Source organism: Apteryx rowi, unplaced genomic scaffold, assembly GCF_003343035.1.
Source record: "Apteryx rowi isolate R43461 unplaced genomic scaffold, aptRow1 scaffold_75, whole genome shotgun sequence".
Taxonomy (NCBI): Eukaryota; Metazoa; Chordata; class Aves; order Apterygiformes; family Apterygidae; genus Apteryx; species Apteryx rowi.
This window is the reverse complement of record NW_020451038.1, coordinates 1,761,187-1,782,187: the sequence shown is the minus strand read 5'-3', so window position 1 is coordinate 1,782,187 and position 21,001 is coordinate 1,761,187. Positions and strand designations below refer to the sequence as shown.

The following is a 21,001-nucleotide window of genomic DNA, read 5'->3' as shown; positions in this document are numbered from 1 at the left end:
CCACCCCCCCCCGGCTCCGCCACGCCAGCCCGGGCTCCTCGCCGCACCGGCACCCGGTGCCTGCGCACGACTCCCGCTTTCGTCCAAAAGTCACTGAAGGAAACAGAGGGGAGAGGCCCTGCCGCAGCAGCTCGGAGCAGGGAAGGGCACCCGTCCCGCACCCCTGCTCCGAACCCCGCGCTCCTCAGGGGCCCTCGCTGCCCTTGCTGGAACAGCCTCACCTTCCTGAGAAGCTCCGAAGAGGATGCACAGCAGAGCCCACCGCGAGCACAGGGGCGACTGGGGGCTGCCAGGACGAGCGTGTGGCTGGCGCCAGCCCAAGAGCCAGCACTCAGAGGCCTCTCAGCGGAGTCAGGAAGGTGCTTCTGGTCCCAAAGCCAGGACCGGCAGCTTCCTCCTCGCTTTGCTGAGCTCCGTGAACAAACAGGGACAGAAGGGCGCTTCCCCCCTGCAAGCACAGGCAGAAGCACGGGCAGGAAGGAATCTCACACCAAAAACAAATTAGAAAGATTTGCTTTAAAAACAGGTAGAAGTGACATCGAATCACTAGCTCTGCTCGGGAGAACACCGTGGAGCGAACAGCAATCGCACGCACACCGCAGACAGTGCCGCACTTCCAGTGGCACCGACTCCAGACCAGCCGCCGCTGCAGGAGGCAGGAGTAACAGGGGAGGCCCGAGCACCAGCGCAACTGCCTGTGCTGCGGTAGCAGCTGGAGGCCCCCGGCCCTACACCCTGCCGGGTGCAAAGCCCCCGGCTGCAGCCTCAGAGCAGACCCAAGAGGTAGCACCGCCGGCAGAGGGGCTCCAGCGCGGCAGACAGCTCTTCACAGCGCAGCTGAGGAAAGGACCCCAGCGGAAGCAGTTTCCACCCAGGGATCTCATCACACAAGCTCCCAGGACACTTGTGTTTCGTGGAGAGGGCCTGGAGGATCCTGGTACAACTGAGTGGGCACATCACGGGTTGGAGAGGAGAGGGGACAGCTCAAAGCAGTAGCCCTGGGGTAGTGTGGGGTAGCAAGCAAGGAGCATCCCAGATTTAAGCCCCTCGGCCCAGGTTGGGGCTGGGCCCTTGAAGTGGCGTCACTGTCCATCCCACAGCTGGCTCGGGGAGCCATTCTCCGTGCAGGCCAGGTAACGGTCATAGTTCTCCTCACACCTCTGCACACAGCGGAGGAAATAGTTCTCATCGGCAATGGCCTCCAGGAGATGGGTCTGCACCAGGCAAATGTCATACAGCTCTGAAGTGGGAGCACACCGAGGGCTGCTGCTGCCCTGCTCTGAAAACACCTGTGGGAGAGAGCAGAGCACAGCGCAGAAGCACTCACAGCCTCCGCCGGCAGCAGTGCCCCGGCCGTGCCTCGCACAAAGCCCGGCAGCGAAACACGCTTCCTGCTGCGCGCCACACTAGTGGCGATCCCACCTTCTGCTTCTGCTGGGTGCTTTCACACTAACTGCGTGAACATCCTGCAAAGCGAGACGGTGGCAGAGGGCACAAGCTCCCATTTTCACTCTAGCAGTAGAAGATTAAGTTTCCCCAGGCTTCCCCTATCTACCAGCAAGGCCAGAGTCTCACTTTTGCTCCGAACCGAGTCCTCAGGTCATGTGGCAGAGCCTCCCCTGAGGAAAGGGCCACACCACACAGCTGGAAGAAAACCACACTCTGAGGCGGCCAACTTCAGGAAAACCTCTGCCGACACTCTGCCTTTATCAAAGGAGGCTGTCACCGGAGTGGGTGCGGCCGCACGGCGGAGGAGGGGACAGCAAGTTTAACTTCTGACCTTTACCCCGTTCTGCACCTGGGAATCGGTTTCCCTCCCAGCACTGCCCCGCTCTGCTGCGGTCGCTGACACAGAGGCCCAGCTCTGCAGAGCTGGTGACACGGGGGAGAGGAAGCTGGCGTTGGCCTTCCGCACGTACCGGCTGCAGGACAGCCAAAGCCCTGACGACAGGAATGAGCCCTGCTGGCAAGAGGCTCAGCTGCCATTCAGATCCCAGCTAAGTCTGCTGCTGAGATAATTTGATCCTACCTGTCTGATCTGGTGTCAGGAAAGCCCCGAGGGGCCTGAGGTTATCTTCACAGATGCCCTGAGACAAGCCAGGCCACCCAACTGACCCACAGACAGCTACGGGAGGAGCTCCTTGATCAGGGAAACAGCCCAAGGCTGAAATTCAGCAGGCATTGTTGAGCAAGCCCCGCTCTTTGGCTGCTGCAGCCAGGCAAGGCAGCAGCTGCAGCAAGCAGAGGCCCCAGGCTCTTAGCAGAGCCTTCTGCATTAATTCACTTGAAACAGCCCAGATCAGACCGAAACCTTCCTTCTAACAGGCCTGCTCTGGGCAGTGACAACTCGCATCAGCAGCTACACATCCAGTGACTGACAGAGCTTGTGTGCGAGTGAATATCCAGAGTGTCCCTCCCCTTGCCGCTCCCCGGGTGCCCAGTAATTGCTGCGGACCTTTCACAGGCTGCCGCACGCTTCCTTCCCCCCATGCTGTCTCCTCGTAGATGGAAATAGGCCGGAGGTTCAGACTCACCGGCGGAGCTGCAGCTCGTGTTCAAGCATCAATAGCTGTCCAACTGCCAAGCGCATTTCTGTCTGCATTAACGTTCCCTTCTCAAGCGTGCTCCAGCACAAACGCTGCCCTTTAAATATTGTGCCATAAAGGAGGTTCAGCCGCACTCAGAGGCTGCCCGGCCTGCTGCTGGCTTCCAGCAGGGAGTGGGGATGACTCACTCCAGCTGAGCAGCGGAGCTGGCAGCAAGCACGGGCAGGGAACACCTGCTGGTTTGTGCTGACAGCCGATTTCATCCTCCCCACTGACAGCCCTGAGCATCGCTCTCGCTGATTCTAATCTCTTGGGCTGTAGCGACACCAGGGCTGAGCCTTGATCCCCCTTTGCATCAGGATGAGAGGGCGAAAGGGAACAAAATGTGCCTGAACTAGCCAGGGACACCCTCCAGCCAGGGCAGCTAGTACCCGAGGGGTGCTCGGCCACCTACCTGGGGGTGAACAATGGTGTCCGTGTCATCCAGCCGGATGTTGTCATCAAAAAAAATGTGGTGAACACTGGGATCGTGGGGGTCAATCCACAGGGGCTTCCCACCCTGTGAAGAGAACTGATTTCTGGCCCACCTGAAACAGCAAGCAGGACAGCAAACAGTCAGGGAAGGCCACCCCAACAGCTCACACGTAAAGCCGGGCAAGTCTGCATTCAAGGTTTGGTTCACTCCTTAGAGCCAGGGAAATGGGACAAGAGACAGACAGTCTTGTTCCTCTGCCTACTGCTGCCTCCCACCAGAGAAGCATTTTGCAGCCAGATGATACATTAGAGGGTGTTTGGAGAAAAGCAAGAGAGGCACCAGGGGATGGAGACCTGAGGAAAGATGTAAGAGCCCAGTCAGTCTCCCTATGGCAAAATGGGGAGGACAGAAGTTATGGGGGGGCCACGCAGAAACCACGACAAGGTGAAGACCTCAAAACTAGGAGCTATCTCAGAGAATCGGAGAAGAGGAGAAGATGCCCAACTCACTTCCTCAGCGGCCTATTTCTCACCAGTCAAAGTGGTCTTGAAAGCCTCCAATTCCCCCGAAAGAGCTGAAGTAATTGTAAAGCTTTCTTCCATCTTCACGGGTGGAAAGTCGCTCTGATCCCCTGCTCAGCACAATCTCTCGCTTACTGCAACGTATTTGGCCAGGAGTGAGGTCCACAGAGAGCTGCAGTACCATTGGAAGCAAGAGAAGATGAAAGGTTTCCAAAGCAGACAGATTGTGTAGCGCATTGTCACAGACAACAAACAGTGGGCTAGAGACTCCTTATGACAGTGTGGGAGGACAGTGCTGGGAAAACACACAAAAAATAAGGAACCCGTATAACATAAAAGCTTTTCCTCCTCTGGGGAATCAAAATGAATGAGCACCTAGCTACTCGCTCCTCCCGTTTCAGACTCTGTTCCTTGTCAACTCTCTGAGGAACAACCAAAGTGACTTCTCAACCCTGGTACTAGCGTTCCTGTCCAGGATCCTGGAAGTGTGGGAGAGCACAGCTGCAATCAGCTCCGACCAAGGGAGTCCTGTTCTGCTGCAAAGACCCCCTCTCTGTGGGAAGAGATGCTTGAACCTGGGATACCTCGAGAGGAGGAGATCCTTCCCACACAACACATGCCATTAGTGAGCAGAAACAGCACAGAATTCACAAACATACATGCTCTCCCCTAGCTAACAGGCTCTTCCTGAGAAGCTGGATGCATTTCTTCTTGCAGAGGCCAATTATTTAAAAACGTAGGTAGGCTAAGCAGATTGAGACTAGCCCGGCCCGGAGAGTTCAAGGCAGGACATTCTGTAAACATCACAGGAAGATTTCTGCCCTTCTCTGGCAGCTCAGCCCTCAGGCCGCACTCACCGCCACATCCCGCAGGCCAGGGAACTGGGGGTGCTGCCCCGCCAGGGCATAGTGCACAGCATGGAGAACACGAGGCAGGTCCGTGCCAAAGGTTCTGCAGACAACGGCAAACGACCTCCCCTCACGGTGCAGGGCGTCCAGGAGGCGGAAGAAGGAGGGCAGGATGAAGTGGTAGTGCTTGTTCTCCTCGTCCTGAACAGAGAACACCTTGTGAGGCTTGCCCGGCCATTCCAGGAGCTGCAGGTAGTGCGCATGGAGGCTGCTGAAGTGCTGGCCCAGGCCCAGCTCGGTGAAGGCAGGATCACGGCCGTACCGGCAGTAGTAGCTGACGGCGCCCGGGCAGGGGGGTCCCAGCGAAGGGTGGTCGCTCACCCACTGCCACTCGCCTGAAAGAGAGAAGACTGTTCAGCAAGTGCCGCCAGCGGAGCTGAGCCCCGGGCCGCCCCCAGGAGGGTCCCTGGCGTCCGGGGGGGTCCGGAGCAGGGGAGCCCCAGCAAGGCACCAGGCCTCGTCCCCGCCATCCCGGGGCACCAGCTCCTGCGGGAGGGGGGCGCCGCGGCCTGGCGGCGTCCCGGAGCGGCCGAGCCGCGGGGAAGGCCCCGGCCCCGCTGCCGGCGGGGGGACACGGGCGGTGGCGGCTCACCGGCGGGCCCGGCGGCGCCCCACGTGACGGTGCTGAGGAAGCTGTTCAGCGCGGCCCGCGGGCCCTGCCCCGACACCGCGTCCGCCGCCACCACCGTGTTGTTGAGGTCCACGTGTAGCACCAGCCGCCGCCGCCGCGCCGCCCGCCCGCTCATCGCGCCGGCACCGGGCAGCGCCACGCCGCCGTTACCTGGATACGGCGCCGCTTCCGGTGCGCCACTTCCGCCGCCGCCCAGAGCGGCCCCGCGCGGCGCCCCCTCTCGGCTCCGCCGGAAGCAGAGGGCGGGGCAGAGGGCGGGGCCGGAATGTGGGCGGGGCCCGATCAGGGGGCGTGGCCCGTGCGGGGGGCGTGGCCCGTGCGAGAGTGTGCGGCCGAAGGCGCCGCCGCGGGGTGTGGGCGCGGCGCGGGGGTCAGCGGAGGGGGCGGAAGCGGAAGTGGAAGTGGGAGGGGGCGGCCCTTCCGGCGCTCCGCGGGCGGCCATGTTGGAGCGGCGGTGGCAGCGCAGCAGCGGGTGTGGGTCTCGCGGCGGCCGGTAGGTTGGGGCCGGCGGTGCCCGGGCCCCGCTCTCCCGGGCGGGGGCGCTGCCGAGCCGCCCGACGGGGCGGCCCCTGGGCGCTGGAGGCGGAGCCGCGGCGCCGAGGGTCCCGCTCCTGCTCCCGCCCCGCGGGCCCCGGAGCTGGCGCGGGGGCCGCGCGGGGGGGCCGCACCCGCTGTCTGCACCAAACACCTCCCCGCACCCCCCAGCGAGGGCACCGGCACCGCGTGGGGCGCCCCGCACACGGGGGGCCTCCAGCCCGCGGAGCCGGGGGGCCGAGGGTGGCCGGCCAGGTCTCCCCGCGCTGGGCCGAGCCTAGGGTGATGGGAGCGAGGGGTGGGCAGCTGGGAAGGGGCATCTCCTCCCCAGAGGGGCGGACTGGGAGGCGAGACCGAGCCAGGAGGCTGCTTGCCTGTGGGCAGCCTCCAGTGAGTCCTCCTTGGTGTCTACGCCAACCTCCACGGGCTCGTCTCCGCAGGCTGTCTCAGCCCAACGTCTCTGCGTCATCCCTGCTGACAGCCCGCTCGTCCCTCCAGTGCGTCCAGTGAAGTGTTTTGGAGCCCACCCTTTCCTCAAGGGCTTGTGGTCTGATCCTGAGCAGTCAGACCGCTAAGCCTGGCCTGGCAGAGCTGGAGCATTGCGTAAGGGTTTATCCTGTCAGCGCTTTGCTTGCGTGGCAGCTGCATTGGTATCAGGAGCGTTGTGGGTCTGTGGCCCTTTGACGCTTTTGCTACGGCACGTCCTCAGATAACATGTTGACTGAACAAACTTGCTTTTGGCTGGACGAGATATATCAGTGTGTGCCTGTTTATAGCCATCTTTCTCTCATACCATGTGTTACACTGTGTGATACAGGAACATAGTTGCCATGAATGTCAGGTCCCAGCCCGGCTGACGTAGAAGTACCCGTTAAGGTGTTCTGATTGTTCCTGGGCTTGGTGCAGCATGAAGTTCCTGGCGGAAGATGATATATTTTGCTGTCTGTTGAAAGCATGTTGATAGTTGTGCTTTCTCCCTCTCTACCAGATCAGCATTAAGCTTTTGCGTCCTTGCTTGCTTCACTCTGCCTAGTACTTCTTGTTCATTTTTGAGATGACAAATCTCACATCTAGCCAATGATGCCAGCTTCAGCACTGCCACAGTGCTTTCTTTCCTGCCTCCCCTCATCTGTGGGAGATGTCCTGAGTGTTGCAAAGCAACTGCGTTGTCCTTCTCCAAATCCCTCTTCTGCTGCGACGTCTACAGAACGCTTGATGGAGACGAGCCCATCGCGTGGAGCCTGTTACCCACCTGCTGACCTGTGCTACCCCCTCAGGATCCCTTTGTTGACTTTGGGCTTAAGCTATAGGCTTGTGTCTTCTCCGTACTGTTCGTGGCGGCACAGGCACCTCATCCACAACTGGCTCTCCCAGGCTCTGTGGCTGCAGAATAATTGGAGCTCTGGAGAGAACTTGAGATATGAACAGTTCCTTACTCTGCTCAGGTGCTAGTTTTCCAGTTGTGACTTTCTCATCTGTGTCCTGCCCTCTTTGATAGCGTCTCTGAGACCTTCAGCATTTCTCTGAAGAAGCTTGTTCACTGAACACTCCTGATGAGGTTAAGAAGCTAAAGACTTTATAACCTCTTGCCACTGCTTCCAGCTGTGGAGTTGGCTGGGCAGCCAGCTCAGTGTGAAATAGTTTGAGTTCTCCCAGGTTCCTGCCTGGGCTCCTCTTCAACTTCCTTTTTTTTAAAGCAGTAGTTAGTGCTTCTGTCCAAGGCAGATAGTTGCCTAGTGCCCGTAGTGGTGAGCTGAGTGTTGTCCCTCAGGCCATTGTATGCACGGCTCTGGTGCTATCTGCTTCCTGCTTGCTGCCCTTCTTGAATTTCCTACTTCCTACTCACTTGGCAGTGAGCTCCTTGGGTCAACAGCAGTTTGCTGTGACAGCGAGTCATAGACCATTGTTCAGACATTGGAAAAACAAGGAATGGAGTTGTATTTCCACAGTACTTGGCATCAACAAAGAGCGACTGAAATAGCCTCCAGCTCTGCTGTCAGTTCTTCAGAATGATGCTGCAAATTTGGCAGGGACTCAAAATCAGTTTTGAGCAGAATCAAATAGAAAGCTGGAAAATTGAACATGACACCGGGATAAACTTGAGGAACTCGGGCTGTATAGTTCATTGAAGAGTGCTGAGATGTCTTGATTATGTTAGTCTCAGTACGTGCACAGGGAAAACATTTAATGGAGGGCTGCTTTACAAAGGCAAAATGAGATCTGATTACCAGAAGCTGAGGCTTATCAAACTCAAACTGGAAATGAGCTGCAAATTTCACTGAGTTGACCACTGGAACAGTTCATCTTGGGATGGGTTGGATGGGATTGCCTGAAACCTTTGTTTAGGATTGAAGTTATTTCTGCAATAGGAATGCTTTAGTTTTACTGCAAAGACGAAACAATGACAGAATTTTCTTGATGCTGCTGCTAATTTGAGTTATGCACAGAATCAGACCTGATGTTTGCGAGTAGCCAGGTCTAGTCTTAATGGTTTCAGGTCCCTACTTAAAAATGCGAGATGATTCCAGTTGCTGTAAGCTAACTATCTTCTCTCTCCTTTTGAGGTGTCAAGGGTTGTTTTTCCAGTAATTTGGACCTTTTGAAGCACCTACTTGCCTAATGCCATGAATATTGCAGTGAACAATGTGGAAGAAAAAGCTGTCCATTCCTGGTCGAGAATTTCCTCTGCAGGACAAAAAGTGCTGGAGGAAGCCCTCCGAGTCTTCAACCCAATGTCCAAGGACCTTTCAGACACAGAGACCCAGCTGGTGGCCTTTATTCAGGGCCTCAAGGAGGAAGGCTATCAGCCCACAATTCTAAGGAGTAAAGATGTGTATGGTTACAGTTCATGTACAGCAGACACGCCTAATCAAACAAAAGAGAGCACACAACATGTTTCCACTGCCACTGCTACTGCCGCCACGACCGCGTCCGATTCCACTAAAACTCCAGCTCGAAACACTGCAGCTGTGGCAAAGGTGTCTGCTTCACCCACAGGCATTTCAGTGAACTCTTCTAAGGTCTCCGCTAAGCCTGTCTCGAAAGGTAATTCCACAAATCTGCTGCTGAACTCCCTGAAGCAGACAAGATCTGGCACGTCCAAGGCCTCGGCAGTGGGCTTTCCTGCAAACATGTATCCTGATGTATATCCAGCAATGAGACTGTCGGTGGTTCTGGAAGCTCTGGTGCCACTGAAAACCACCGCTTCCTGTTTGGAATCCAAGTACAAACAGGGGCGTCTTGGAATCTCGCCCTCGGACCTTAAACTCCTCAAGGCTTCGAGTCCACCAAGGCAGTCTTCTTCAGGCAAGACCACTAAAATAACAGAAGCTAAGGGGTATAAGCGTTTGATGAAGAAAGCGCCAGATTCTGCCACCCTCACTTTAAATCTTCTGAAGGGACCAAAGGGTGGCGTGCTGCAGGAGAGTAATGCTTGCAAAGCCTCGGGAGTCCTGAACGGGAGAGTCACGGGGAGCTCATCTCAAGGCGGCACCATAGCACCGCAATCCAAGGCTTTGAAAGTCAAAGCTAAGGAGGCTCCCGTGGGGAAAACAGAGTGGAAGGATAGCAGCAGTCACCAGGAGACTGTCGGGCAGAAGAGGAAAAGAGCTGCAGAGGTGAGAGAAGCACCACAGAAGAAGAAAACAAATACCATTCCTGTCCAAAATAAACCTCAGCGGGCTCAGAGCACTTTGAATCTGCTGAAATTCCGGGCAATCAAGGTGGACAACTCTTCTGATGACGAAGTGAGGAGGAGAGCACAGAAAATTCTTAGGGTCAACCTGTCCCCTGTGATCCGAATTCAGCCCTTGTCTCATTCTCACAGTGTCCCCTGAATTTCTTCACTTTGTCACTTTTTTTGTAAGTAAGTATGAGCCAGGCTCCAGAGCGTGGAAAAGTTTAAGAGCAACTTTGGATCTCTAGTGTCTGGTGATGATATGTTGACTAACACCTGCAGATGGAGCAGCCTGCTCCAGTGCTGTTTCTGGCTGTCTACCACTGCTATGCAGAACTGACTGCATAAGTACAAAACCACGTTTAGGAATGCAGGATGGTGACTCCTTGCCCACGGCAAGCCGAGCAAGTCAAAGCGTTCGCTTTCTGTGGGGTCTTTTCTAAACGTGGCAGGCTGTGCTCTCATGCAGGGGGAGAACATACGACTTTCTCATGACATTGATGCACTGTGATATTTGCTCTTTTTCAAGCTGTACATTTACTGGTTTTATTTTGATCAAATTTTATAACTTTATTATCTATATATCTATATATCTATATATGTGCATATTGCCCAGGAACTGTGGGAAGGTGCACTTCCTCCACCCCTCTGGGATTGGGTTCAATAGCTTTTGTTCCCCCTCCCCTTCAGCCAGTCTTTTGTTGAAAGGTGCCAGGATTTCTTTGTGATTCAGTGTTGTGACAGTCTGTTCTGGGCTCTTGAACAGCTCCGAAGCAGGCAGAATTATAGCCACTTGTTTGTCTCCAAAAACGCCATGCAATTTTGGAGAATTACCAGCTGATAGTTGAGTATTGTTTTAATCGTACTTTTGGTATTACCTCCGCACAAAAGCGCGGGAGTGTTACTGGGCTATTGCCTGCCAGTCTGCCTGACATTTCTAGGTGCCTCCTCCATCATTGGTAGCAGAAGCTCTGCGCTCGTCTTATGGGTTTGCCTCTAAAGAGCGATTCTGTCTCCAACCCCAGTGGTGTTCTGCTCCCTTGTACCCCAGGTGCAAACTTAGAAAATGAACTTGTGACTGTTGCCAGCCTAAAAGCTGGAGCTGTTAATAGCAATTACTTACTCTTTCCTTCCCACAGTTTAACTGCTTTGCTGTTGCTGAACGTTTCAGGAGCAGATTCTAGGTGCCAGTGGAGGGGATACCTGCTGTGTTTGAATGTATTAGATACATCCTGCCTCTCCCTGAGTTCAGTGGAGTATTTGAGCCTGAAACAAAGCAGAAAAGCAGAAGAGTCGGGAGGATATATGCCAGCACTTAAAACAAATGTAGAGAGTTTCTTGCTATCGGTTTGTGGGAGTGAAGCAGTAGGAGAGGAGAATACCCCACCATCATTAACATATCATGATGGATAACAGCTTGGTGTTGTTTTGGGGATGTTGCGAGATGGTTTGTGGCAGGCGTGAAAGCTCCCCGACTGCAGGCTCTGCCCGTCCCCAGGAGGCACTGCAGAACCGCTGCAGGCAGGCTGTGCTGAGGCTTCCCGCGCCTGGGGGCACGGTGCTGGATGGGAACGCACACTGTACGCAGCCTGAGGTCGGGTCTCCTCTCGGCAGGGAGGGGATCCGCAAACTCCGTGAGAAGCACTCACGTCCAAGCGGTTGGTGCTGCAGCGGCCGCCTGGGAGGGACGGCCTTCGTAGTCTTACACGTGACTGACTACAAGATCCCAGTTTGGACACTGCAAAAGCAGAATATGGCAGCTTGGGCAGAGGCAGCAGTGTCAGGCCAAGCACGGGCCTGGCTCTGCATACCGCTGTGCATTGAGACCTCTGCAGCAGCAGGCCAGTAATCCACTTGTTCTCTCACCAGCTCAAAATACCAGTTGTCTGACCTAGTAATCTGTGTGGATATTGGCTGAAAGGCTGAGCTCCTTTGGGAAACCACGGCTCCCTACATTCCAGCTCTTCTCTAGCACCTGTCTGGATTTCAGTGCTTTATAAAAAGGGTCAGTATCTGATCCCCAGCTCGGAGAGGAAAGCTGAAGCATGTAGAGGAGAAACAAGTTTCACTAAGGAGCGAGAAACTGGGTGTCCCGAGGCGCAGCCAGGGTTCTCCCCACTCGCCCAGGTAGGGCAGCGCTGTTAGCAGGGCGGAGGTGTTCCCTCAGGAGGTGGTTGCAGGCTCTGAATCACACGCTCGGGTTCTGTGTTGTTTTTGCTGTGCGTAACTGAGTTGCTGTCAAAGATCATAATTTGCTGCAGTGTTTGAGGCTGACCTGTGAATGCCGCTGGTTGGCTGGAGAGCAGGAGGAAATATTTTCTTCTGCTTCTGTGTTTTTAAAATGCCCTGGCAGAGAGATCCCCTTTCCTGACACGATGCTGGATGAAGAGAGACCCTCCATCACTGTTGCCCGGCCAATGTTGCTTTGTCTCTTTTGTTTCCATCCCTTCAGACCCTTCTCATTCCCACGCTCTCAAATGCCAGGTCTTGAAGTCTTGCACTGGAGTTTCTCTTTTTGGCTGTTTCCTGAGGAGGGCTCTGAACTCCAGCCTGTGCTATCGCTGCCTGACAGGCTGCTCTTGTGGCTTCCCCTTGTTCCCAACCCCATATAAGGGCACCAAGAACTGTCTCCGGAGCCTCTTTCTGTGCAGTGAGCAGATGTGTCTTCCCCCTTAGCTGAGTGCCTGGGCTCTGGGGTGGAAGAGCAGCTGAATTCGGGTTGTGGTTGCTTTTCCTCCTGCCTGAACAGCCTCCAGGAAGCTGAGCACCTGAGGCCAACACATCAGGATGCATCCTTTGCCTTTGTCATACTTCTCTCTGCTGAATTGCTCCCTGTCTCCCCGCTGTTCTGTCACCTCTTGTTTCACCAGTCTGAAACTTTGCCAGTCACAGACTTGGCTTGTACTGTTGCTAAACACATCAAGCAGAGCATACTGCCTTAGCAGGGCTGTGCCTTTCTAGGCACTGAGCTGAGTTCTGAAAACACTTGATAATGATGGCTCGCCTGGTATCCTCCCCAGGCCACCAGCATAAAGGTCTTCTGCTCTGCAAAGAGAGGGGGGCGTTAGAAGTGTTTGTGTACTAGGGCTGTATCACTGAGGCTCCTGAGAGGGAACTGAGCACCCTGTAACTCTGGGCTCAGGGACTTGCCCGTGATCAGTCAAATCCCTGGCAGCTTTTCTGCACATCTGTAATAGGGACCACAGGGCACCTGAGCTATCTGGGCAGCACTGGAGCTTTCAGAGTTTAGATCTAGTTTGCTGGATGTCTTTCACACTGATTCGCTGCTCTCCTGATGTCTCTTCTTCTCCTGTGCAGATGACTTTGGAATTTGGCTGGAAGGAATGCAGCTGGTTAATCACAGAGGGTTTTTATAGCTTCTTGTGCCAATGTCAACAAGTGCTGCCTGACAGTTACTTCCCAGTGAGTCCAGTGTTGGCATACGGGGTCCCTGCAACCTGTTAGTGGTAGGTTTTGCAGCCCTTGGTCTTGTGGCTGTGTGCAGGTACTCCTGGCATCCGCGTCCTTTGACACTGATGTGCAGGAGGCTGCAGAAGGGCCTGTGCTGTAACTGCGTGTTGGCTGGTGTTTAGGGAAGATCAAGGGTTTGATCAAAACAAGCCTAAGACTTGATCTAAGCAGAGATCTCAAGTGGTCCCTTCCAACCTAAATTTTTCTATGACTACGATTAGATCATTTGCCTCCCAGGGATCTGCAGCGGCAGTTACTGGCGCAGCAGGTAGAGAATGTGTTGCCGGGAGTGCTCTGGTCTCTGCTGAGCGTGCTGTGTGCAGGTTGTTCAGACCTGTTTCTGTATTAGTCACTTTGAATTCATCCAAGTGCCTAACCTGGCCTATGCTGTTCCTGGGCGCTGTGACAGCCAAGAGCTTTGGAGACGCTCTCTTAGGAATGCTTTTACCACATGGATTTGTGCCATTGTCACTTCTAGAAATGATTCAAACCGAGTTGAAAGGACTGTTCTTCAGACTGAGTTTGTGGAAATCATTTCTCCTTTTATTCAGCTGCTGAGAAGCAAGAGTTTGTGCTTTGCCTGCACCGGACCAGCTTCCTGTGTGCTTCAGACGTCCGTCAGTGAGGTCCGCGGGGAGAGCAGCTTATCCGGCAGGCAGGTGAAGGGGCAGCTGACATCACGTACCAGGTTGAAATTTAATTAGTTAATTAGTAGAAACATTGTTTTAAAGCTCATGTGCACAGTGATCAGGTTTCACCTTCTGCCACTACTTTCAGCTGGATGAATTTCTTCCCTGCAAGCCATGTAGTGTGGTGCTGCTGTTTCCAAGCGGTTTGCGTTCTACCCCAGAGCCAGCTGTGGTAGTGATCCTTGTGCAGAACTTCTTAAGCACTCTTCTGCAAAATAAGAAGGGATTCTTTTTTACTCCTGTTTTGTAGCCCACTAGTAGAACTCTAAATGTCCTGGTATTTTAGTGTGGGGAAGAGGTGTGTTCTGCGAGTGCTAATGTAGCTGGATACTTCTCAGACCAGAGCATCGTCTGCCCAGCCTGTTGCTGCCGTGCTCCCAGGACAAGCACAGCCCTGCTCCAGGACCCTGCTGCGGTCAGTCCCCCGCAGAGCGGTGAGGAGCTGGCGCCACCTGTTCTGCAGGGACGGCATTCTGCTCCCTCCGGCATGGCTGGCTGGCCCAGACCCCTCCTTGTCTGGTTTTCCCTTGCACAGAGTTCAGCCAGTCGCCAGCTAAGACCATCTCAGAGCAGTTGGGGGTAAAGCACCACTGGTGAGTGGGGCCACTCAGTCGCTGGGGGCTTGCTGTGCACCCAGCTCGGCGGCCCTGCCTGGTAGCTGAATGTGTTGTGCCTTCCTGCTGCCAGAGCCCCCTTGGACATCAGCAGCACTTCTCCACTGGTGGAGCTGGGTGGAAGTCCCCCTGCTCCAACTGTGGCATGATGGGGGGATGCTCTGGGTTTTGGGCCTGAGCATAAAATTGAGCAGCAGTTTGGCCCTTTGGCTTGTGACTGTCGCCCTGGTTCTATGGCCAGACCTTGCTAGCATGCAGAAGGGTGGCAGTCTCTCTGGGTGCTTTCCCCTTGGGCCAAAGTTTCCTACCTTGTCTGGGGGCTGGGTCTTTGGCCATGGCACGAGGTATGTGTGCTGAGGGAGAGCAGACTTGTCTCTTAACTGCATTTGGGCAATGTAACACTAGCTGGGAAGTCTCCCAGGCAGGAGAGGAGGTTTAGGTGAGTGGATCCTGGTTTCTGCCACGCTTGGCAGAGTTGGTGCCATGCTGTGTGAAGCACCTGCAGCTCAAGCAGCTTGGTTTGTGTGGAAGTGACTGTTTCTATTTTTCAGTATACGAAGTGGCACTGGCCTTTCTGGTCCTGTGGTCAGATGGAGACAGCTTTCCGGGAGCTGAGGTGGCTTGAGGAGAAGCACTGTTCTGTGGCAGCTTTTGCCTTCTCAGAGGTGCTGCAGCCCTTTGCTTTCTGAGCTGGGCAGACTGGGACCATCCTTGGAGAGGGTGCCTGGGAAGGCTGCTCCCAAGCCCTCATGCTCCTGGGCTCTGTGCTGTGCTCAGGTTTCCTTCTCCTTGCAGCCTGCTCCTGCCCGGAGCTGGATGCTGTTAGACAGGTGCCAGGTGCCTTGCTGACTCTGGAGCGGAGACCTCATCCCAGAAGGCAGGAAAGCCAGCCCTCACCACTAGGTCAGCCTCAACTGTCGACTGAACAATATCTGTAGATGTGACAGCGTTAGCACTAAGCAGCTTGGCCGGTTGCTGCCTCCAAAGCAGTGGTGCTGAGGCCGGACTCCTCAGTTTGCTTAAGAAGATTGAGGAGTCTGGTTGAAAAGGAAGAAGCTGGGATTAGGCAAAACCAAAGATGCCAGGAGCGTCTGGCTGACCAGCTTCGTTTGCTTCTGCTACAGGAGGATTTCCCCAAATAGAGGGAGCTAAGTATGTAGCACACTGGTAGCACTTCTTGAACTCCATCCCTGTCCAGCTCATGGAGCCTTTCCTTCTCTGTCTGGTGGCGTTACATGAGGCACTTGGTGCTGCAGGCTCTGGAGGGCAGGGAGATGCCCTTTTGAAGCAAGCACCTCTTCTGGCCTTTGGTTTCCGTCCTTCATTAGTTGCGCAAACAGGCTTTGCTCAGGTGGTCACAAGGAAGGGAAGCCGCTCTCTCAGCTTGCAGAGCCCCCCTGGTGTGTGCTGACTTGTACCCTCTGGAAGCCCTCACAGAGAGGGCAGCTCTTCCTTGTGTGAGCATCTGAAATAACTTCCCCTGCGGGGACGATTAGGCCTTGCCCCTGGGGAGTCCCTCAAAGGCCTTATTATCGTCTGGGACTCTCTCCTCCTTGTCTTAATTAGCCCTTTCCGTTCCTGTTGCTACAGGCAGCCCCTGTGAGAGTCTGGTGATTCCCACAGACAGTCAGGCACGCAGTGCTGGTATAAAAGAGAGGGTGCTGCAAAGCTGCCCCCAGAGGTACCTCCCCTCCTCCCCCAGGGGCCCAGACTTCAAAGCCGAGCACTTTGAAACATGCCCCAGTCCGTCAAACTACCAAGGCCTGGGAAGGGACGTGATTAGCGTTGGAATTTGTCACGGGGAGGATGCAGTGTCCAGAGTGTAATGTCATTCTCTCCTCATAGTTCCTGATGCAGCATTTCTGAGGAACATTATTTCCAGAGCAGTGGCACAGCAGTCAGTCCGTGAGGCACGGGGGATCTGGGGTAGCGAGAGGCACTGCCCAGCCCCGTGAACTCATCTTTGCCCACCATCGTCTCTAAGAGAACTGGCGCCACGACTGCAGTGCGACTGACCTGCTCTGGCTGGGACTGATGCAGCCAGCTTAGCCACGGAAGTTCCCCGGTGGCCGGGAATCCTGAGCGACGCCTGTGGGAGCAGGGACCTGCCGTGCCCAGACTGCTCGTGCCAGCGCCCCACGGCTGCCCTGTCCCGGCGAGCATCCCTGGAGTCCGATGGGGAACGGCCATCGCCCAGCAGAAGGGCGAGTAACAAACTTTTGTATGGCGAATTTACAACAACTGATCACCTTGTTCTTGAGTGAACTTTATACTGTTTCATTTGTTTGTGTAGAATGTTTCTGAAGCTATATTAATATTTAATGTTTAATATGAGGCTGGGCTGCTCCACATTCAGTGTTGTATATTTTGGAATGGCATTGTTTAGTGAAAAGGCAGCGTTAGTATTATTCCGCTCTTAGGAGGGAACGGGACAAAAAACAGACTGTCTTTTTTCTTATATGAAGTGAACTTTTTGTTATGAAGTCCTAGCAGGTGTCCAGCCCTTCAGTAAAATGGTGCTCAGAACCGCCCAGCGTGTCCAACTTGTCTTTGGGCCCTGCCAGACCGTTCCTCTTGGGGCTCCTGATTTGAACCCCAGCTGAACTCGACAGGGCGGTGTCTCCGGTGTGCTTGGCTGCTGTGCAGGGCATGCATAGCTGGAGACTGCCGCCGCCGCCACTCTCTCTTCCTCCCACTCCCCGATTCCTGCCAGTGCAGTGCTGAATGCCCCAGTGGGGTTTGGGGTTACCTAAATCCAGTTCAAGAATGCCTGGCTCAGGATCGAAAATGTTCCAGACAAGTGTTACTGGGTGCTGAACCAGTATGAACTGGCATAAATCTGCATTCCAGGTTAGTTCCTAGATATGTGTTGGGTTGACTCTGCGCTGACAGGCTTTTTGCCAGGTCCCGTCTGTCTGCCTACCCTCTAACTTCTTTCTGGATCTGCCTGTTCCGCAGCCGGTATTGCGCGGCTGGCTAATTCCACAGAAATGCCATTGTTCGCCTGCCTGTGATCCAGATCCAGTTTGTACCACTGGGCAGTCGGTGCGCTGACCCGGCACTAATGGTGCTGGGACCGTGGCCTCAAACATCGTCTCTTCCCTGTGCCATCGGGAACAGCTGGGAACCACCTACCTTCTTCTCTCGCAGAGACCTGAAAGCTGCAGCGCCTGCGTGAGTCAGGCCCAGAGGCATGGAGACTGCTTGAGCTAATTCCCCTGGAAGGGAAGTGGTTAAGTGGTCTTCCTGCTTAATAAGGATGTTCAGGGAAGTGCTGACCACCTGCTGAGGTGCAACCATGTCAGTCCAAGCAGGACTGACCAGGCGTGAGAGGCTGCCCCAGTGCTATTGCACACCAGCTCCCTGCCGGAGGAGCTCAGAGGCTCTGCCGGCCTCTGGGGCCCTGCTCTGCAAGCCCACAAAGCTGCAAGTGCTGGCTCTTCCCGCTTCTGCCCCTCGGAGCTGGGAGTCAAATGGTTTGCTGATGATGGTGAAAGTGCGCTAATTACTCTTGAAAGGTGCTGGTGGAGCTCAAGTCGCTGATCCCCAAGGTAACTGTGGATGTTCAGCAGCTTTGACATGCTGGTGACAGCTGAGTCAGAACTGCTGGCAGATCTCCGTGCAGTGGAGGAGCTTGCTCCCCCCGGCCGTGTCATCTCCCCTTCCCGCTGTGCTCTGGGCCACATGGTCTGGGCTGAATTCCCTCTGTGAGCGGAGGGCGGCCGGCAGCGGAGCTGCAGCAGGCACTAACAGGCGTATGGGGGAGAAGCAGCTGAGAGCAGGCCCAGCCTCGGCGTGCGGGGGTGGCCTTGGGAGGGGAAACTTTGCTGGCAGTTGGCTCTGCTGGGCCTTCCCCGCTCCTGGGATGGAGCTGCCCAGGCCGCAGGCCGCTTGCATTTTACACTGACGCAAGAGCTTGTTTCACTGAAGAGTCCTCCAGAAAGGCAGCGATGACCTCCTGCCTTGGAGATCCTGTTACTATCACCTTTATCAGGCTACTTGCGATCTCCTCAAAGCAAATGAGGTTTGCTTGGCAAGATCCCTTTGATACAGACACCCTGGCCAGTGCTAATGGCTCTTTATCGGTTAATCTTCCAGCTCTCCCATTGCCTCCCTGCAGCCAGAGCTGGTGTGCATCACTCCCCCCCTCACCGCAGGAGCCTCAGGGAAGACCCTCAGCTCCTCCCGTTTGCCGGGTTTCCGGGCAGCAGCAGCAGTGCTCTGCCCTGTGCAGGGGCTGGCCGGACACTGCCCCTGAGCCTGGGGAGGAAGCCGTGGAGGTGAGCGCGAGGCTGTTCCCACCACAACGCCCGAGCAGGCCGGCTCAGGGTAGCTGGCTCCGTCCTCGCCACTGCAGGCAGCTGCCCTTCCCCTGCCTCCCCTGACAGCGGTTCTGGCAGCAGCCGGGCTTGCCCTGCGATGCTGGCCGTGGCGAGCTGGCAGTGGAGCAAGGTGGGAGGTTCACAGTGCTGGAGCCGGGAGCTGAGGTCCTTCAGCGTGTTCAGGTCAAAGCCGCGCAGGGCCAGCAGGGCTCTGCCCGTGCTCCTGTCTGGGAGCATCTCTGCTGCTCCGGATGAGCCTGGGCTGGGTCGGGGATGGGGCCTCCCTCGCGTCCTGCTGTCCTGCCTGGGGCCAAGGGCTGTCACGCGCCTGCAGCCCCAGGAGCCCAGGAGCTGCTGCTTTATCTTCCCGCGACCTTGTTCGCCGGCGTGCGGCCAGGGCTTAACCTTGGCGTGCAGAGCACACGGGACCTCTTCCTTCCTTCAGCCTTGGCTAATAAAAAGCACAGTCCCGGTGTGGGAGCGAGGTCTTGCTCGAGCCGTGCGCGACCGTGCTCCCAGCGGGGCTCCGGGGCTGCCGGCTCGGCGCCCAGCCCGGCCAGCCAGAGGGATCCAGGCACCGCCGGCGAGGGCAGCTCTGCTCGTGGTGAGTGGGGCCAGGCTGGCCGCCAGGCTGGCCGGGTTGGGGCTCAGCGGTGCCCGGGGCACCAGCACGGGGAGGGAGCAGGATCCCTCCACGGGCAGGCGCGTGGGGGCCGGGGGAGCGTGGCTGGTGGCAGCGGTGCCTTCCCGGAGCTCCCCGCACTGCTGCTCGGGTGCTGCGCAGCCCTGCAGAGGTGTCACACCGGGTCCCACGCAGCCGCGCCGCCCGGGCGCTGGGCACCGCCTGGGCCGTCACCGGCGCTCACCTGGCCTTTGCCTCACCTTGGCTGAGGCCTGGCGCGGGCAGGTCCCTCCCCTCGCCTGGCACCGCTCGCCGGAGGAGGAGACAGGCGCCGCGCCGGGCCGCGCCGGCCGCCCTCCTCCAGGAACAAACAGCTCAGCCCAGCCCCGAGCCGAGCGGGCGGCGGGGCCGCGCTGGCCCCACTCCGCAGCCCACCCCAGGGCACGGCCCCCGCCCGCCCCACCAGGCCCCACGCGCGCAGGTAGGAGCCGGCCCGCCGGCGGGACGCGCCGGGGCACGGCCCAGCCCCGGGGCCGGGAGCGGGCAGCTGGCACGAGGCGGCACGTGGGGAAGGGGCTGCGGGGTCCCTCCGGCGAGCCGGGGCAGCGCGCGTGCCCGGACTTTGCCCACGGAGCCGCGTCCGTGGTGAGGGCACGGTGCCCGGGGCCTGCCCGCAGCCAGCCGGTGCTGCGCGGCGCCGGCAGGGACGTGCCGGGGAAGGTCGGGGTGTCGCGGCCGTGCCGGCAGGGCGGGCGCCCGGTGCCACTCCACCTTGCAGCCGCGCCGGTGCCTCTGCTCTGCAGCATCCCCGGGGCGCCCGTCCCGCCGTGCCCGGGCGCGTTCCCATCGTGCCGTGCCGGCAGTCCCGGGAACACGGCGCCGCCGCCTCGCCAGCCCACGAGGCGCCTTTTGTTCACCGCCGGGACGTCCCCGGGGCCCGCCGGGGTGGCGAGGGGACGGGGTGTGCCCGGGCCGCCGACACCTGGGCCGGACGTGCTGCGACTGGGCCCGGACACATGGCCCTGCGGGCGGGCGGGCGGCGGGAGCCTCCGGGCAGAAGGAATCGGCAGTGACATTCCCGTAGCCTGGAGACCGCCGTGCCTTTCAGCGGGCAGCCCATTTGAATAAGAATCGGGCGCGGGGAGGGGGGCCGGGAGCGCTGCCCGCTTTCCCATCGCCTCCCTCGCCGGCCGGCTCATTTCTGCACGGCGCGGTCCGGGGCGCAGCGGGCCTCCGTCCCCCGCCGCCTCCCGCCACCAGCACCGTGCGAGTGAGCCGGACGCCGGAGCCTGCCCAGCTGCACCGGAGCAGGACGCCAGGTACCGCCCGGCCCGAGGGGCTCGCGGGGCTCGGGGACCCCAGCGCCGGCACGCGGCCCCACTGGCGCGGCTTCGAGTGGGCACGGCGCCCGGGGGGAGCCCAGGCGTCCGGCCGGGCTCTGCCCGTCGTGCCCCTGGGGCCCCCACCACGCTGGCCCGGCCTGGCTGCCGTGCGGGGACAGGAAAGATGTGTTTAGGCAGCGCTCGCGCCAGGCTTTGATCCAGCAGTTGCACGGTTGGAAACAGGCAGTTACGGAGGCGAAGAAAGCACAAAAGGCGATTCCAGCCTAAATTTAACAGCGGGACCTCGGCCAGCTGCGGGGATGGCCTTGCCCGGCCTGCTCCGGCGGTGCTGACTCCAGCCCCAGTGCTGGGACCCTCTGGGGACGCCGGCACCCGAGCCAGCAGCGCTCGTGGGGACGGATCCTCCCCGGGGCCGCCCTGAGCAGGGCAGGGGGCCGGTGTGGCCGGTGCGGGGCCACGAGGGGCTCAGGGCACGGCCACAGCCCCGGGGCTGGGGGCTGAACCGCCCCGGCCCCCTGCGCGGCCCCGCTGCTGTCCCCGGGTGCTGTGCAGGACCAGGGGGTCCTCAGGCGCAGCGCGGTGCCGGTACTGAGCTCTCAGCCCTGCACCCGGCCCTGCTGCAGCACCGTCTCCGTGTCCCCCAGGCCAG

At 57.8% G+C, this 21,001-nt stretch overlaps 2 protein-coding genes across 10 annotated transcripts; one reads left to right on the top strand and one right to left on the bottom strand.

Annotated features, from left to right (window-relative positions):
- Window positions 1-485: 485 nt before the first annotated feature.
- Window positions 486-6,105, bottom strand: LOC112976597. 4 transcript variants are annotated; one of them, XM_026088033.1, is made up of 6 exons: window positions 5,990-6,105; window positions 4,713-4,785; window positions 4,400-4,591; window positions 3,554-3,714; window positions 3,001-3,133; window positions 487-1,289 (listed from the first exon to the last, which is right to left on the bottom strand). In XM_026088033.1, exons 1-6 carry the CDS (start codon window positions 6,082-6,084, stop codon window positions 1,083-1,085), a joined length of 861 nt encoding a protein of 286 aa, XP_025943818.1. In that variant the 5' UTR covers window positions 6,085-6,105; the 3' UTR covers window positions 487-1,082. The 4 variants fall into 4 exon arrangements, with proteins under 4 accessions (XP_025943819.1, XP_025943818.1, XP_025943816.1 ...); XM_026088034.1 differs by lacking the exons at window positions 3,554-3,714; window positions 5,990-6,105 and adding an exon at window positions 5,043-5,215 and having other exon boundaries at window positions 486-1,289; XM_026088031.1 differs by lacking the exon at window positions 5,990-6,105 and adding an exon at window positions 5,043-5,215 and having other exon boundaries at window positions 4,400-4,785.
- Window positions 5,489-16,596, top strand: CCDC71 (coiled-coil domain containing 71). 6 transcript variants are annotated; one of them, XM_026088025.1, is made up of 3 exons: window positions 5,489-5,574; window positions 8,180-9,476; window positions 15,911-16,596. In XM_026088025.1, the coding sequence occupies exon 2, from the start codon at window positions 8,240-8,242 to the stop codon at window positions 9,449-9,451; it is 1,212 nt and encodes a 403-aa protein (XP_025943810.1). In that variant the 5' UTR covers window positions 5,489-5,574; window positions 8,180-8,239; the 3' UTR covers window positions 9,452-9,476; window positions 15,911-16,596. The 6 variants fall into 6 exon arrangements, with proteins under 6 accessions (XP_025943810.1, XP_025943807.1, XP_025943809.1 ...); XM_026088022.1 differs by having other exon boundaries at window positions 13,314-16,596; XM_026088024.1 differs by having other exon boundaries at window positions 8,180-9,480.
- The last annotated feature ends 4,405 nt before the right edge of the window (window positions 16,597-21,001 follow it).